The following is a 17,006-nucleotide window of genomic DNA, read 5'->3' as shown; positions in this document are numbered from 1 at the left end:
CAGTTGTGTAGTGTGTTTGTGTGTATTTATGTCTGTGTATGTGCATGTGTGTTTGTTTATGTATATGTGTCCATGTTTGGGTGCATGGTGTGTGTGTGTGCGCGTGTATATGTGTGTGAATGTGCGTGTGTGTGTGTATATGTGTGTGTGAATGTGTGTGTGTGAGTGTACGTGTGTGTGCGTGTGTGTGTGAATGTGCGTGTGTGTGCGCATGAGCGTGTGCGCATGAGCGTGTGTGTCTGCGTGTGTGTGTCTGCGTATGTGTGTGCGCGCGCGAGTGTCTGTGCATGTGTGTGTGTGTCTGTGCGTGTGTGTGCATGTGCGTGTCTGTGAATGTGTGTGTGTCTGTGTGTAATGTGTGTGTGTGTGTGTCTGTGAATGCGTGTGTGTGTGCGTGTGTGCGCGTGTGTGTCTGTGTGTGTGTCTGTGAATGTGTGTGTGTGTGTATGTGAATGTGTGTGTGTGTGTGTGTGTCTGTGAATGTGTGTGTGTGTGTGTGTCTGTGAATGTGTGTGTGTGTGTGTCTGTGAATGTGTGTGTGTGTGTCTGTGAATGTGTGTGTGTGTGTGTGTGTCTGTGAATGTGTGTGTGTGTGTGTGTGTTGCATGGTCAGAGGTCTTGGTGGAGGTGGAACAGAAAGAAAGTGAATGTCACACGCTCAAACTCGGAGCAATAACAGAGAAAGAGAGACTGCACTATGAAGAGAAAGTGGGGACACATGACTTCCAGCCACTCGTCCTGCCAGCAGGACTCTAACTGGGACACGAGAGGATTTCCACATACACTCACCGTATCTGCATTAGGGAACTGGAGACCTGGGAAATTTTCAACTTCGGTATCTTGAATGTAGAATATTACATTCTCTGTTTCAATAACTTGTCTGTCCATTTCACAGTCTTCAATCAGTAATTTGTTTTCCAAAGCTGAGATGATCGAAGCTCTGCATAAGATTGGTAAAGGAAGAATGTTACTGCCTCGACAGTAATGGAGGGCTGGAGTTCAGCAGCAGTGGGCTCGGGATAACTTGCTGCATCAGGACAAATAGTTTCACACAGTGCATTGGCCTGAGGCCCACACTGCACTCGAGTGTCCGTCTGGGTGAAGGAGGTGAAGGAGAGAGGCCTGAAGCCCATGGGGAGGCTATACAGCCGGCTCATGAGGATCTTTATCTTGAGTGTAAATACAGCACTTCCTCAAGGTGCAACCAGACCTGTTTGCTCATTTGGTACGGGTCTAAATGTGAGGCTGCATTCCTGATTACAATATTTCACACATTTTCTTCCTGTTAGCATCCTAGGATCTGCCCAGTGCCTTGAGCAGTTTGCTCTTGGCCAAAGAGTGTCCTGGTTCTGCACAATGCCATCCAGACAATGCTCATTGATTATGTTCTCTGCATAACATGCAGCACTCGCATGAAATAAGACAGAATGATGCCAATCAATTGGCCTGGAGATATCTGGTAGGGTCAGACCAGTTTGTGCAGAGGCACTGGGTGACTTTATCAGACCCATTAGGTTTATTCAGTCATTAGCCACAACAAAAACTAAGTAATTGATAGGAGATATCATTCTGAGGCCCAGAGTAGGGAAAGGATAGCTCCCAGGAAGCTCAGTTATTCAACAAGACAGTAGATTTTTGCAAATGGCAATGGGGGAGTGCTGAGGGAAGAGAGGATCAGAAGCTTCAGGAAATGCAGGATGGCGCTGAACAAAGTAGGAAGACACTGCACACTCGCTGCACTTGGTAGGATTACAGAGAGTGGTGTTTATCACCGATGTGATTCAGGAAAGTGACTAAATTACCTTCATCTATACATGTATAGATCTGGGAGTCAGTTAGCTCGGTTGGCTGGATGGTTGGTTTGTTTTGCAGAGTAATGTCATTACCATGGGTTCAATCCCCTTACTGACCCTCCTTTTCAAACACCCCATCCCCTCACCTGAAGTGTGGTGACTTTCAGGTTCAATCACCTCCAGTAATCTCTCTCCATGAGAGAGTAGGTCAGTGATCTTCTAAGATTATGACAACTTTACCTCTTCTACAAATCTACAACTATGATTTTTAAAATGTTTCAGGATTTAAGTGTTTTACATGATTGAGATATGAGATATGAGATCTGGCTGTCTGAGTAATTCCATAGAAGTACACGATCACAGTAGGTTTATTCATGATTAATTATAAAACAGAGAGACAGAGAAAGATATTCAGGGTATTCCAGATGTGTAGAAGCAGAAGACTTTGTAACTAAGAAAGATGGATGGTAGGGAGGGTTATAGTCACAGAATAAGGGGTTAGCCAGTTAGGACCAAGGCAAGGAGGAAGGTCGTGTTGGGAAATGTCTTCATTTCTTTTTAAAGACAAAAGCCACATTGCACTGACTGAGGATTACAGTCACTGAAAGCATCATCACTTGTACATTCTACATTTTAAACTATTGAAATGGAGACACCCTGTCTGCCAGGCTGCACCAAGAGAAATAGCCTTGAAAGAGTGTGAATGGGTGCCAATCCTTATCTCATGAACAAAGGTCAACAAACAATCCAACAGGTAAACTTAATGGGCTGGTGACACACCATGAGGTGGAGGCAGTGACAAGCAATCGAGGAGGGCTCTAGGAGCAGTTGGCTCGCTTCCCACAACTGAGAAGGGGATCGCGGAGGTCCCTGTGCTCAACAGGAGAATGAGCTTCTGACAGAGGTCGGTCGTGAGAAGGGACCAAGGAGGACTCTGGGAGAAGACAGCTCGCTCACTCCAACTGAGAAGGGGATTGTGGGGGACCCAGTATCGAAGAACAGTCTCAAAGAACAGTCGTACCAAAGAGTGGTCACTCCACAATGTGATGGCCAGGCAGTAGGAGTGTAGAGATGGCAGGTGAGTGAGTGACTGAAAGGAATTGAGACAGCAGATCCAGGAAACTCAGGATTCCATGGCGCTGTCTAACGGGTCCGAAGTTTTATATCCCTATTTAGTGAGCAATGTGACTGAATTGGGGATGGATGACTCGAAGGAAAACCACAATACCATGGTGCATGAAGGTACTCTGGGAAAAGAGAGAGGGGCTGAGAGGCAGATTAGGGAGACGGTAGCAGTTGGTGACTCAATAACTCGAGCAATAGACAGACAGTCTGGTTTGCAGATGAGATGGTGAGTCCCGTATGCCCTGCTGCTTTCTGGGTGCACAGATTTGGGATGTAATGTAACGGCTGGATAAACTTCTGGTAGGGAGGGTGAAAAACCGATGGCTGTTCACGTGGGAGCCAATGACACAGGGAGGGATAACAAGGAGGTCTTGCAGGATCGGCTTCAGGAGGTAGGGAGTAGGTTGAAACACAGCACCTCCAGGGCAGGAATCTCAGGAATATTCCCTGTGCCATGAGCTTCACCATTTAGGCAAAGACAGATCAGGGAGGTAAATGTGTGGCTTGAGGCCTTGTGCAGGAGGGAGGGGTTTAGATTTTATTACGAGTGGGATCACTTTTGGGAAATAGGAGATGGGCTTCACCAAAACAGAAATGGAAATAATCTCCTGGCTGAGAGACTAAATAGTGTAGTGAGTGTGGGTTTAAACTTGTAAGGCAGGGATGTGGGTTAACTAATGGACCTAGTTTTGGAGGTACCAGAGAGGGCTAAACAGAGAAGATGGAGAATAGGGAAAAGGAAGTGAGGGAAGGATTGAGTGTTGACGGTGAACAAAGACATGGTCGCCTTCCATTGGCCAAGGAAGAAATAAGGGCAGGATAAATTGTATGTATGTAAATGTACGGAGTATAGTGAACAAAACTGGGGACAGGAAACAGAGATTTGTCTCGTGGGATATGATGTAGCAGCAGTGAGGGAATCGATATGGTTAGAGGTGAGAAACTGGAAGGGAGTGGTGACCTTGTTAGATATTTATTATAGACGTCCAAATAATGGGGAGGAAATAGAAAAGAACATTTGCAGGCAGATTATGGAAATCTTCAAGACAAGTTGGATTGTGATCGTTGGTGATTGCAATTACCATAGGGTAGACTAGTCAGTAAACAAGTGTGCAGGAGAACAGTGTGGAACAGTACATTCCCAGTCCTACAGAGAGGGAGCAGTATTGGATCTGGTCCAAGGAAACGAGGGAGGCCAAGTGGAGAATGTCAGAGTAGGGGAGCATTTGGGAAATAGCGATCATAGTATTAATCGTGTTTGATATTATGTTGGCAAAGGATCAAAATCAGTCAAAAAGGCTGGCAGCACTCCAGATAGAAAAGTTGCCTGACCCAGGTGGGATGCATCCTAGATTGCTGAGAGAGAATACGTGAGTCTTTGACAGAAATTGTTTAGCTCTCTCTGAGCACAGGTTTAGTTCTGGGGAACTGGAGGATTGCAAAGTGACATCATTGTTTAAGAAAGGGCAAAGGATAACCCAGGAAACTGCAGACCTGTCAGCTTGTTATCAATAGGAGGAAATCTGATGGAAGCTATAACAGGGGATAAGGTAACGATATACCTATAGACAGTCAACACGGTTTTGTCAAGTTTCAGCAGTATCTGACAAACTTAATTGAGTTCTTTGATGAGGTGAAACAGGCAGTGGAGAGGGTAGTGCTGTGGATGCTGTACATTTGGACTTGTAGAAAGCATCTGATCCGGTGCCACACGGCAGGATGGTTCGTGAATTAGAAAGGTTTAGGATTGATTGGTCCTTGGCAGCATGGGACCAAGGCTACAAGGTCGAAAACAGACGGTAGGTGTAGATGAGCATTTCTAAGACTGGAGATGAGTTGAAACTGTTGTTCCCTGGGGTCTGGTGTTGGGACCCTTGCTTTTTCTGATTCATACAAATGATTTGAAGTTGGGTGTTAAGGGTAAAATCTCTAACTTTGCAGATAACACTAAGCTCAGGAGAATAGTGAATTAGGAAGAGGATACTGAGGGACTTCAGAGGGACATTGACAAGGTGACCAAATAGGCAGACACCTGGCAGATGAATTTCAAAGCAGAGAAATTTGAGGTGATACATTTTGGTAGAAGAATCACGATACAGAATCCAGGCTCAATGGTACCACCCTGAGGGGAGGTACAGGAGCAGAGGGAACTCAGGGGTCATGTGGATGATTCTCTGAAGGTGGTCAGACAGTTTGAAACAGTTCTTGAGAAAGCGTATAGGATCCTTGGGTTTATATAGGAGCCAAATGTATAAAAGCAGGGAGGTGATGCCATACCTCTGTAAATCATTGGTCAGACCACATTTGAAGCATTGTATTCAGTTCCAGGCACCTTATTTAAGGAAGGATGTTAAAGCCCTGGAGCAAGTATAAAGGAGATTTACCAGAAATTTCAGGATTGCCAGCAAGAGAGCTGGGAGTGAAATGAGGAGAAACTTCTTTCCTCAGAGAGTCGCTAAGATTTGGAACGTGCTGCCAGGGAGAGGGATGGAGTCAGATTCCATTTCAGCTTCCAAAAGAGAACTGGATATATATTTGAAAGTAATGGATTACATGGGTACAGAGATAGGGCTAGAGACTGGGACTGGCTGGGGAGTGCTTTCAGGAGGCAGTACAGACCAAATGGATCAAAGGGCCTCCTTCTTTTAGATTTTTTTTTTAAGATTACATTACAGTGTAGAAACAGGCCCTTCGGCCCAACAAGTCCACACCGACCCGCCGAAGCGAAACCCACCCATACCCCACCCATACCCCGACATTTACCCCTTACCTAACACTACGGGCAATTTAGCATGGCCAATTCACCTGACCCTGCACATCTTTTTGGACTGTGGGAGGAAACCGGAGCACCCGGGGGAAACCCACGCAGACACGGGGAGAACGTGCAAACTCCACACAGTCAGTCGCCTGAGGCGGGAATTGAACCCGGTTCTCAGGCGCTGTGAGGCAGCAGTGCTAACCACTGTGCCACCGTGCCGCCCTTCTGTCCTCTGATATTCTATGATTCAATAATTCAAGGACTAATCATTTGGACAATGGGATTCTGGCTAAGAGAGGAATTCCCAGCCATGATTGAATCAAGTTCTAGCTGGACTGTACTTACCAGTGTCACACTTGGGTAACTGGGCAATTGGACAGACAATGCCATGTGACAACAAACCTCTTTATATGTTTAAGCAGCTGTCTTACTGGGCAAACATCTGAGACACTGAAGAATGAAAAGCAGGAGTGGGTTCTCCTTGTTGTCGCTTTCTCTCTATCCAGTTTGCAAGTTTTGAACCCTGTCAGCTGATCTTGATTATCCACGTGCCACAGACCAAGGTTGTAAAAAGAACTCAACCTATCGCTGCTGTCTCCACACAAAATGGATAAACCATCAATCGACATCTTTAAGCCACATCGATGCTGAAATTAACACAACCACCAAATTCAGTCTGGAGTAAGTCATCAGTCTTCAAGAACTATGTACCCCTTCAATATTATTGGACTCTAAATTGGATGATCTACCCTCCTAGTCTGTCACTTTAGCCCTAACATCAGATGCATGGACTTTTCCCACAAACAATGTTAAACTGACAGGAGGTGTTGCAACTGGTTTCCCTCTTTTTCCTATCTTAAATAATTAGTAAATTTCCAATCCAATGCACAATTCTCAAAACAAGGTAGACTTGAAATTATGATGCACTGACTGCTTCAATACCTATAGGAGGAAACATCAGAGGTTGGGAATTTAACTAAACCAAGTCCCATTATTTTTACCGTTCAATTTTCTGAAACTGATATTGAAGCCTTGATTTATGTTCCGTTTTCCCTCTTGCAATGGTCACATTGCTGTGGAAAGACATGCAAAATACTAACTTCACAAAATGTCAATATCTTTCATGGAATTTCATTTTCGAAATGCAAAGTACATGTTAGGGAATTTCATGGTGACAAAGTGATAGCCCTTGGAAAATGTAATTGTTAGAACAGTTTTCAATTCTCAATGACAAAGACAACCTATACATTAAGATCTTCTACCTGGTTGGAAAATTAAATCACTTCACATCATTACAGTTTTATGGACATTATCCGTCCCTCAAGAGCATTTCAGTCTCCTCGGAAACAAACTGTGACCTCACATCGTAGATTAAGATCCTGGCTAAGGCAAAAATGAGTCTGTTTGAACTTAACACTGAGTTTAAAGAGGTCTGCTAATTTTAGGTTTCCTTCATGTTTGAATCATATGCTGCTATCTTTTCCCTTCCAGTGAAAATGGAATCTGTCAGAAATGCATCCAATAGTTTCACATCTGGGTCGTGTCTTCCATTTTAATGGGTATAGGAGTCTCCAGGACTCCACTGGAAACCAGATCTTTGTGTCTGTTGCAGTATTGCCTTTCTTTGTGTTTAATTAGCTCAACTCTCCCTCAAACACTCATATTAGAGTAATCTTCTAATATTAACCACTGTATTACTCAGAAGATCTTTTCAATCTTGTGATGACAGCATGACCTTATAGGGCAGGATAATAGGCCACAGATGGAAAGAAATTTGCAATCATGAGGGAAATGCTGTTGAGCAAACTGTTGGAGCTTTGTGCTGACAAGTTTCTCTGGTCCGGATGGACTCCATCCAAGTGACTTAAAAGTGGCGGCGAGTGAAAGTAGATATGTAGTTTCTCATATTGCACAGTTTGCTGGATTTGGGGAAATATCTGTTCAAGTGGAAGATAATTAATGCAATTCCTTTATTCAAAATCTGTCAGAGCGAAAATATTAGAAGCTATGATCAAAGATATTATCATAAAGCACTTAAAAAAATTGAAAATAATTAGGCAGAGTCAACAAGGCTGTGTGAAAGGGAAACCATAACAAAATGAATTAATTTACTAGAGCTCTTTGAAGAAGTAACATGTGCTGTGGAAAAGGTGGATATACTGCACTGATTTCCAGAAGGCACCATGTCAAAGGTTAGGGAGGAAAATAAAGCCTGAGGGTGTAGGATATAACACATTGATATGGACCGAAGATTAACTCATTAACAGGAAACAGAAAGGCGGCATAAATAGGCCTTTTTCTGGTTGGCAAGGTGTTACAAATAATGTGCCTCAGGAATCAATGCTGGGGTTTCCAACTTGTATAATTTATATAAAGGAATTGGATGAAGAAACCTAAGGCAGAATTGCTAAATTTGTTGATGACACCAAAATAGGTAGAATACAGAGTCATGAATAGGACAGATTGAGGCTACAACAGGTTACAGAGAAATAATTGGGTGAAGATTTGATGAATGGAGTATAATGTGGGAAACTGCAACTACCCCGTTTTAGAGAAATAAAACAGAAACATTTCTAAATGGAGAGATTGTAGACCTTTGTGAAACACAGCAATCTGGGTTTATTAGTGAATTAATCACAGACATCTAGCATGCAAGTACAGCAAGTATTTAGGAATGCTGTTAGAACGTAATTGTTTATTGTGAGAGGGATTGAATACGAAAGTGGGAAGGTTGTGCTCCAGTTATGCAGGGCACCAGTGAGATCACATCGGTGGATCTATGTATAACACTGATCCCTTATTTAAGGAAGGATGGAAATGAAGGAGGAGGTTTAAGAGACCTAAGTGGGCATGTTGGCTAATGAGAAAGGTTTGGACAAACTAGTCTTGTAAATGCTGGAGCTGAGAAAAGTAAGAGAGGACTTGATTGAAATGTAAGACCTGGAAGGAATCGAAGTGGAGGATGTGGAGATGATGTTCTTTCTTTATGGGAGAACCCAAAACTAGAGGTCACTGTTTAAAAACAAAGGGTTTAAAGATGGAAATAAGGAGAGTTGTTTTCTCTCAGAGGATCATGTATCTTTGGAACACTCTTCCTCAAAAGATGGCGGAAACAGAAACTTTGAGTATTTTTAAGTCAGAGGTAGATAGATTCTTGGTAAGGGGTGAAAGGTTATGGGAGGAGGAGGCAGAATGTGGAGTTGAGGTTACATTCAGATCAGCAACCCCTCCCCCCCACTCCCATGATCTTCAATAAGATCTTCAATGGCAAGGACAGGCTCAAGGGGCCAGATAGCCTATTTCTGATCCTGACTCATACGTACATATATTATGTTTTGCAGTCTCCTTTAATTCAAGGTCAATCGTAATAGTTTGGAGCGGGTGTGTGACCTCTTACAAACCTCCTGGTGACAAGCTCATGTAACCTCATATTATGTCTGCCCAGAGATAGACCCATGTGACTTCTTGGTCTGCAGACATAAAGTCAAACTGAACCTTTTTCAAGGTTAGGCACAAGCTTAACATCTGGATTCAACAGAGACGGCAGCTGGCCTACATTCACAGGCTCAGAGTTAGTCTGACTGAACAATATGGGGAATAAAACAGTTGCTGCTTTGTCACAATGGTGTAAAGGTCTAATTTCATGTTAACTCGCAAGCAGAATATACATAGTACTCCAGCTTGAGACCAATAATTCCAACTGTTCAATCTAATCTTCATACCTGAAGGATCTCATCTCTGGAACATTCTCAGAAACTTCTTCAACACTCTCTAACATTCATCTAAAGTGTGGTACCCCAGCATCTTACACAATACTCCAACTGAGGACTCACCAGTGTCTGAGACAGGTTCAGCATCCTCTCCCTGTTCTGTTATTCTGTTAATAAAGTGAAGGATGCTTTATTCTTTGTGCTGTCAGCTTTAATGACTCACACACATGTACCCCCAGGTCTCTCTGCTCTTGCACATTCTTTAGAATAATTGCCTTTGTTTCATACTGTCTCTCTATGTTCTTTCTAACAAAGTGCATCACCTCACACTTTTTTGCATTGAATCTTCTATGTCCATTCTACCATCCCATCAATGTCCTTTTGAGGTGCTGCACTACTAGCCTCACAGTTTACAGTGTCTTGAAGTTTTGTATCTTCTACAAACTTGGAAGCTTGGCCCCTATACTCCATGATCTAGAATTTTAATATAAGTCAGGAAAAACAAGGGTTCCAATACTGATCCCAGTTTGGAAACTTGTCATCTCTCAGGAGAACATTCTCTCAGTCAATGCACATTGATCTCTGTGGAGAAACTGCTTCATACAGCACGAGTTCTGTTGGAGACACACACAAACATGGAAGGGTAAAACTCCCAGATGAATGTCCATTGCAGCGATGTTGATTTCCGTACCAACTGCTGCCCTACTCAGAGTATACACAAATATTAACATGAGTTCGCAGAAGGAGTAGGCCACTGAGCCCCATTTGTGCAGACATTTTTAAATGGCAATGTAACATGTAACACACTTAAATTATTTTGCAAGCTCGATCCAGCCGTTAGGAAAGAGACCAGAGTGGTTCAAACATTGGGGATGCTGAAGACAATGGCTTGCTTTCTGTAGTTCCTTTCTGGGAATAGGTATAATTTCCAGCACTTGTCCTGAAGTGTATTGGGCTCCACACATGTAGTGAAACAGAATAGGGATGTGTGCAAAATATAATGAGCATTCCATGGAAGCAACACAGAAATGTGCAAGTTTAACATCTTACATCAAGAAAGATTTCTCCATTTGAGACCAATTTTACCTGAGCTTGCTGATGGTAAAAGAAGCAATATAAATCCTAATTTCTGCCCCCGCTATTTATCACTCTGACAAAGGATTTTCATGAATAATACTAGCATGAAGTGAGAGGCAGAATATCCTGTTCTCACTGGTGTTCTCACAAGCTTGGAGACAGGAAGGGTAAATAATTAGGTGGGATGGTGTTTTACCTGAACCCTGCTGACTTCCCATCTTCACCAGAGTTAGGGTCTGGGCTGCAGCTAGACTTCCCCACCATGCTCATAGTCAAGGCCCTTAAGTGCTGAAAATGTGTTGCTGAAAATGCGCGGCAGGTCAGGCAGCATCCAAGGAACAGGAGAATCGACGTTTCGGCCATAAGTCCATCTTCAAGAATGAGGAAAGTGTGTCCAGCAGGCTAAGATAAAAGGTAGGGAGGAGGGACTTGGGGGAAGGGCGTTGGAGATGCGATAGGTGGAAGGAGGTCAAGGTGAGGGTGATAGGCCGGAGTGGGGTGGGGGCAGAGAGGTCAGGAAGAAGATTGCATGTTAGGAAGGTGGTGCTGAGTTCGAGGGATTTGACTGAGACAAGGTGGGGGGAGGGGAAATGAGGAAACTGGAGAAATCTGAGTTCATCCCTTGTGGTTGGAGGGTTCCTAGGCGGAAGATGAGGCGCTCTTCCAACAACCGTTGTGTTGCTATGGTCTGGCGATGGAGGAGTCCAAGGACCTGCATGTCCTTGGTGGAGTGGGAGGGGGAGTTGAAGTGTTGAGCCACGGGGTTGTTGGGGTTGGTTGGTCCGGATGTCCCAGAGGTGTTCTCTGAAACATTCCGCAAGTGCGAATAATGGATCACAAGATGGCCTCATCACACCACCTCTGCTGGGATTAACACAGCTACAAGTGGGCATGGTGCTATGTGGCATGCTAGACTGATCAAACTGTGTGGGCTGCTTGTCACCTCTGGGGAGAGTGTGTGTTGGTGTCCTTCAATCAGAGGCAATCAGGAACTAATTGAGGGAAAGCAGATCAGGAAGGGATGGGTTGGTGAGAATTGCCCCTGCATTTGTTTCCTACCCTCCTGGCCCCTTTTTCCCTGCAACTTCCCACAGCACTATCCCTGCTACATTACTGACCTGTGGCTTGGCTCCTCCAGGAGCCTAGGATTTGGGGGAGTGGGGGGGGGGGATCCTTCTGACATCATCCATGACCACCTCAGTGGCACTGCCGAGCACATCAACTGCCAGCAGCTCTCACTGTATGGCACTGCTACCCAAAGGGTAATGATTCCAAGGAAGGCTCTGTCAATAGGTGTGCCACTGCCTGATTGGCATGTGGTTTGGCTGGTATTTGTCCTAAAGAGACACAATGGGTCTCTTGCTGACTCTTTCCAGTCATCAGGTGAGACCTCTGATATTTCAACAAGACTGCCTCGGGTACCTCCTTCAGACTGGGATACGAGCACAGAGTAGGTTCAAACAGAGGGAACGGCCAGAAAAACACCAAGTATTATTGAACATACAGTCTAGTTAAAACCCATAGTACTGGGATGATATCTAAATGAACTGTGTTGTGAGGCTGACATTGCCCTCTGGGAGAATGATTATTTACGTGTCCGGAGTGTGGTTGGTACATCTCTGGATGAATTTGTTCACTATTCCAACTGCAGCCATGCAGTGTTCACTTCCATCAAGGTGGTGCCGTAAATGTTCACAAGTCTCAGTCGGCCCTGAGTGGAGAAGGAGAGGATTAAATAATCAGGTCAATACAAATCAGCTCCAGCCCTTCGAAATACCAACAGGAAAACACCCACAGTACGGTCTCGGGGTAAACCCGCTTTGTTTTATTCTGGGAGTGGAATCCCTTTCTCAGCTCTTTCATTAACTGGTTAATGAGTTTGAGAGAAATTTCCAGATTTGACTCAAATCGATCAGTGAAATCTTCAATTAAATTGTAAGCAGCGAAGTTTCAAACTGGTGCATCAATCAGTTCATTACAAATAATTTAAACAGTAATATTCCCACTATGTTACTATGCTTTTACAATGATTCAAACTTATCAAATATTTCAAAAAACTAGAATAATTATTAACTGGGACCACAGCAAATCCACAATCTGACAGAGGGATCATTTGGACCAATTTACGTGAAGAACCTTCTGTCATAGAGAAACAATGGAGCATAATGAAACGGACAGACTGTAACCTCTCCAATCCAGAATGTTCAGGATCAAGGTATCTCTGAATACTGGAATTTTCTGGATTAAAGAATAACGTTAGAAAACAAAATTGGAGAACATCAAACTTATAAATGTTCACCTACAGCATAAAACACCGATAAAACATTATAAAGCAGTAAAAATATTGCGTTACTTATGCCCCATTTCCACTCACAAAGTATTGGACTAAAATGGTGCTTAAAGTTAATCAAATCCACTCAGAACATTTCTAGAACACTAATGTTTCTAAACTCTAGATTTCTAGACTGCAGAGGCTGGAGTTTATTTCCAATTTTATATCTCATTTACACAGTCGAAACAGTTTGGGATCTAATTGTCTCTTTATTCACTGATGGGTTCCTATCTTCATTCAGTGAACAGGGATTCAGTTTTTAGAATTCTGTTTCCTGTGGGTTTGTTTGTGAAGTGAAGCTAATTAAGATGTCACTCCATGGATTTTGCTAAACCTCTTATCAGAATTGGTTAAAAATGGTCTGCAATATCCAAACTTCCACATAAAAGCTCAATCCTGTAACGTATGTTGGAAATGTCCACATGAGGCCATGACCTGGAGGTTCTGGTCTCACTCCGAGGCTTGACAGTTAAAGATGGGGTGTTCATAAACAAAAAAACAAAATTGCTGGAAAATCTCAGCAAGTCTGGCAGCATCTCTGAAGAAAAATCAGAATTAACGTTACGGATCTGGTGACCCTTCCTCAGTTCTGAAACGTTAACTCTGATTTCTCTTCATAGATGCTGCCAGACCTGCTGAGCATTTCCAGTGACTTCAGTTTAGTGACCACTTCTAAATGCTTCTACCATATGGCAATGGCAGATGGCATGAGCAGCCGTGGTGAGATATCGAAATGAATTAGACCTTTGACCGTCACCCTCAATAGTTCCAGGCTTCAACATGTGTCTAACAGTACATGTTACCACAACATTTCAGATCCCTTGAAGTGGCCAGTGAGCTCAGTTGGCTGGATGGCTGGTGAATATCAGATTGGTGCCCCCAGCACACAGTTATCCTCCAATCTAACTGGGGTGGGTTCAAGACCCTTCTCCTCACTCCATTCATGGTGGAGATTGATGGGCTGTGAGTTGGACCTCTCTTCAGGCAGAGAACTGAAGGAAGCCATGACAAACCTCCACCATCTGCTACAAGCAGCCCCAACAGCTGTCCCAATAAAGCAGCAAAGAGAATTGCAGTGCTTAATTTTTCTGGAACAGGATCATTTCACGACCCCATTGTTCATGTTGCACATATCAGACAGCTCACTAATCATTGCTGCATTATAAAGTGACTGATGCACTAATTGGGTGCATGGCACCAGCTTCACCAACAGGGCAGGGAGAGTGGTTCCTTCTACATTTCTGGCCCTCCCAGGCTGTAAGGAGTCACCAATTAGTCCGATATTTACATTGAGGGCCGGAACTGTATTTGATTAATCCAGTCATGGGATTCAGTTCCATTAGTAAGGAATGGTTTGTGATCACAGGCAACAGAATACTTATGTAAAAGTCTGTCTTCCTGACAATATCCATAATCTGTGAATTCTTTAAATGATTCATTGGTGGAAAGATGTACTTCCCATAGTTGTGTGGTAAGTAACCAATGAGGAAACCTTTTACTATACTCCAGGTTGGTTACGATGAGATCCTCACCAAAGCAGACACTCTTGATGAGCAGTTGGATTTGAATTGTCAAACAGCTGAGGCCTTGCAGCTGGATTATTAATCCACGAGGGAGTTGAGGTTTACAGTGATTGGGCGGGAAAGTGAAGATTAGGCCAAGGTCAGATCTGCCATAATCTTTTTTTTAAGTTTAAAGTACTCATATGTAATGGGATTTTTGCCAGTATTTCCTTCAATGGACATATAATTGAGCTGAGTTTAAATTTCTGATGGAACTGTCTCACAGAGGTCCAACTGTTGCAGACCTCAATGTGTGATAGCAAAGGGCGTCTATCACACAACAGTCATGTACAGTACCCTGAAATATCACAGAACGGGTCCTTAATGGCAACCTAATTGCTTAAGAAAATTGTAAGTTGTTGATGTAAACTGATTTAACTTGAGATGTACATTGTCCAGATCAGAATAATATATTTATAAAAACATTTAATTACCTGCTGAAGAGGGTGTGCTGATGCTTGATTCCTAAAGTGGAAATTTACAGCATCAGATAAGTTTTCAATCAAATAAATGTTTATAAATAACAGAATGGAGACACTGAATAATAATTGGACCTTACCAAGGGTGTTTCACAGGCTCTGCCTGTCACTGGGGTAGTGACATTGACATGATTGGAAAGGTTACTCTGTGTTGTAATTTTAAATGGGTCACCACTTGGAAAAAAGGCAAAAATGTCCTGGAAAGAAATATGGTAAAAATATTGAAACAGATCATCTGAAAGTAAAAATTCATACCATGAATATTTTATAGAGGTTTTTATTTCCAATTTGTTGTCAGTCGTTCTAGTAAGTGCTCAGTGAAATAAGCAAGGTTTATCTATTTTTAGTGCATAAATTAAGTAGAAATAGAGATGAGAAAATACCCATTGCCCTGATATTTCAGGTGACACTGTTTTACAACAGAGTGTCACACTGTGTCTCAAACAATAAAAAACCCAACAATCTGCCAAGGATAAACACAAAAGTATTTAACATGTCCAGCAGTATCTATGGAAAAGGAAATGAGAGAGTTAACATTTTCAAATGTTTGACCTTTCTTCAGAACTCAGAAAATGAGAAGTGTAATTAGTTTTGAGCAATTGAAAGGGGGTCAGGGAACATTCCAGAATGTCTGTGTACTCGATCAGTACCCAAGTACCAGTGAGTCTTGGATAAATGTTGAAATACTTCAATGGCGACTAAAACATGATCATTGTTATCACGGAGAATCAGTCTGCAGACTCCAAATGTGAGAATTCCCAAGTCTTAGCCCTTCAGTGGGTGCGATTGTGTAACTGCTCTAACTACCCCGGATTGGAGGGTAATCACACATTAACAGGAGTAGAACTGGGGGCTAACCAGGGGCTCAGGCTGAGATCAAGGTTTGGACTGCTGAAGGAAATCCAAACATTTAAAATTGAAGCTTTAATACAGCTCTCACTGGGGCCCTATTCAGCCTTCCCAGTCTGGTGGAGGTTCCAGATGTACCTGCTAAACATTGAGGCCTAGCAGGCAGGGACACATATAACAGATAGACATGGAGCAGGAGCAGGCCATCAGGCCTTTGGGCCTGTTCCACAATTTAATAAGATCATAAGGAGTAGAAGTAGACCATTCGGCCCATCAAAGGTTCTGCAATTCAATAAGTTCATGGCTGATCTGATCATTCTCACTTCCACTTTCTTACTTATTTTCCAATAACCCTTAACTCTGTCACTGATTAAAAATCTGTCTACCTCAGTTTTGAATACACTTTATGGTCCAGTCTCCACAGCCCTTTGCTGTAAAGAGTTCCACAGAACCAGTGCCCTCTGAGAAAAGATATTCTTCATCATTTCTGTCTTAAATGAGTGATCCCTTCCTCTGAGATTATGCCCCCTGACTGTAAACTCTCCCACAAAGAGAAATAACTCTCAGCATCTAGGGAGTGTCAAATCCTCAAAGAACCTTAAATGTTTCAAGAAAGTCATCTCTCTCATTTTGTGAGACTTCAACGAGTACAGGCCAAACCTACTCAACCTCTCATCATAAGGATATCCCTCCATACAGAATCACAGAATTCTTATAGTGCAGAAGGAGGCCATTGCACTGGCTCCAGCACTGATCCCTGTGATATTCTGTGAGTTAGAGGCTGTCATCCTGACAAATGTTCCCCTTATCTCAACTCTCCAACATCTTTTAGGAGTGGTCTTATTCTCCACAACCACCTGATGAAGGAGCAGCACTTCGAAATCTCGTGATCCCAAGTAAACCTGTTGGACGATAACCTGGTGTTGTGTGATGTTTAACTTGGTCCACATTTTGAATGAGTGTGTTAGGCAGGCAGTTTTCCAATCCTCTGGGAATTTTCCAGAATCTAACGATTCTTTGAAGGTTACCGCTATCACATCCAGTATCTCTGTAGCTACCTCCTTTAATATCCTAGGAAGCAGCCAATCAGGTCCTGGGAACCTTTATCCCTATTAGTTTCCTTAATACTTTGTCTCTGCTGATTTATTTCCTCCCCAGCCTCAATGTTTCACCTCTTGATTATTTTTAGAATGTTATTACTGGTTTACACTGTAAATGTAAAAAACTGACTCAAATCCATTTTTCACTCCCATTAATAACCTTTCACCTCTTGCTTTAACAAGAATTTAGCAAATTCTGACATCAAAATATTCAAGCCCTC

At 42.9% G+C, this 17,006-nt stretch overlaps 1 protein-coding gene across 1 annotated transcript in view; it reads right to left on the bottom strand.

The window, feature by feature from the left end:
- Positions 1 to 17,006, bottom strand: part of LOC148147370 (uncharacterized) — a 109,751-nt gene that overhangs the window by 21,630 nt on the left and 71,115 nt on the right. Inside the window, exons 9-12 of the mRNA XM_087996006.1 lie at positions 14,917 to 15,033; positions 14,792 to 14,822; positions 12,057 to 12,174; positions 790 to 940 (exon numbers count right to left, since the gene is read on the bottom strand). Coding sequence (XP_087852132.1) covers positions 790 to 940; positions 12,057 to 12,174; positions 14,792 to 14,822; positions 14,917 to 15,033 — 417 coding nt within the window. The remainder of the gene's footprint in view (positions 1 to 789; positions 941 to 12,056; positions 12,175 to 14,791; positions 14,823 to 14,916; positions 15,034 to 17,006) is intronic.

Source organism: Chiloscyllium plagiosum, unplaced genomic scaffold, assembly GCF_037043375.1.
Source record: "Chiloscyllium plagiosum isolate Xiang-an unplaced genomic scaffold, Cpla_swu_hap1 HiC_scaffold_17, whole genome shotgun sequence".
NCBI classification, from domain to species: Eukaryota; Metazoa; Chordata; class Chondrichthyes; order Orectolobiformes; family Hemiscylliidae; genus Chiloscyllium; species Chiloscyllium plagiosum.
This window is presented reverse-complemented; position numbering and strand designations above follow the sequence as displayed.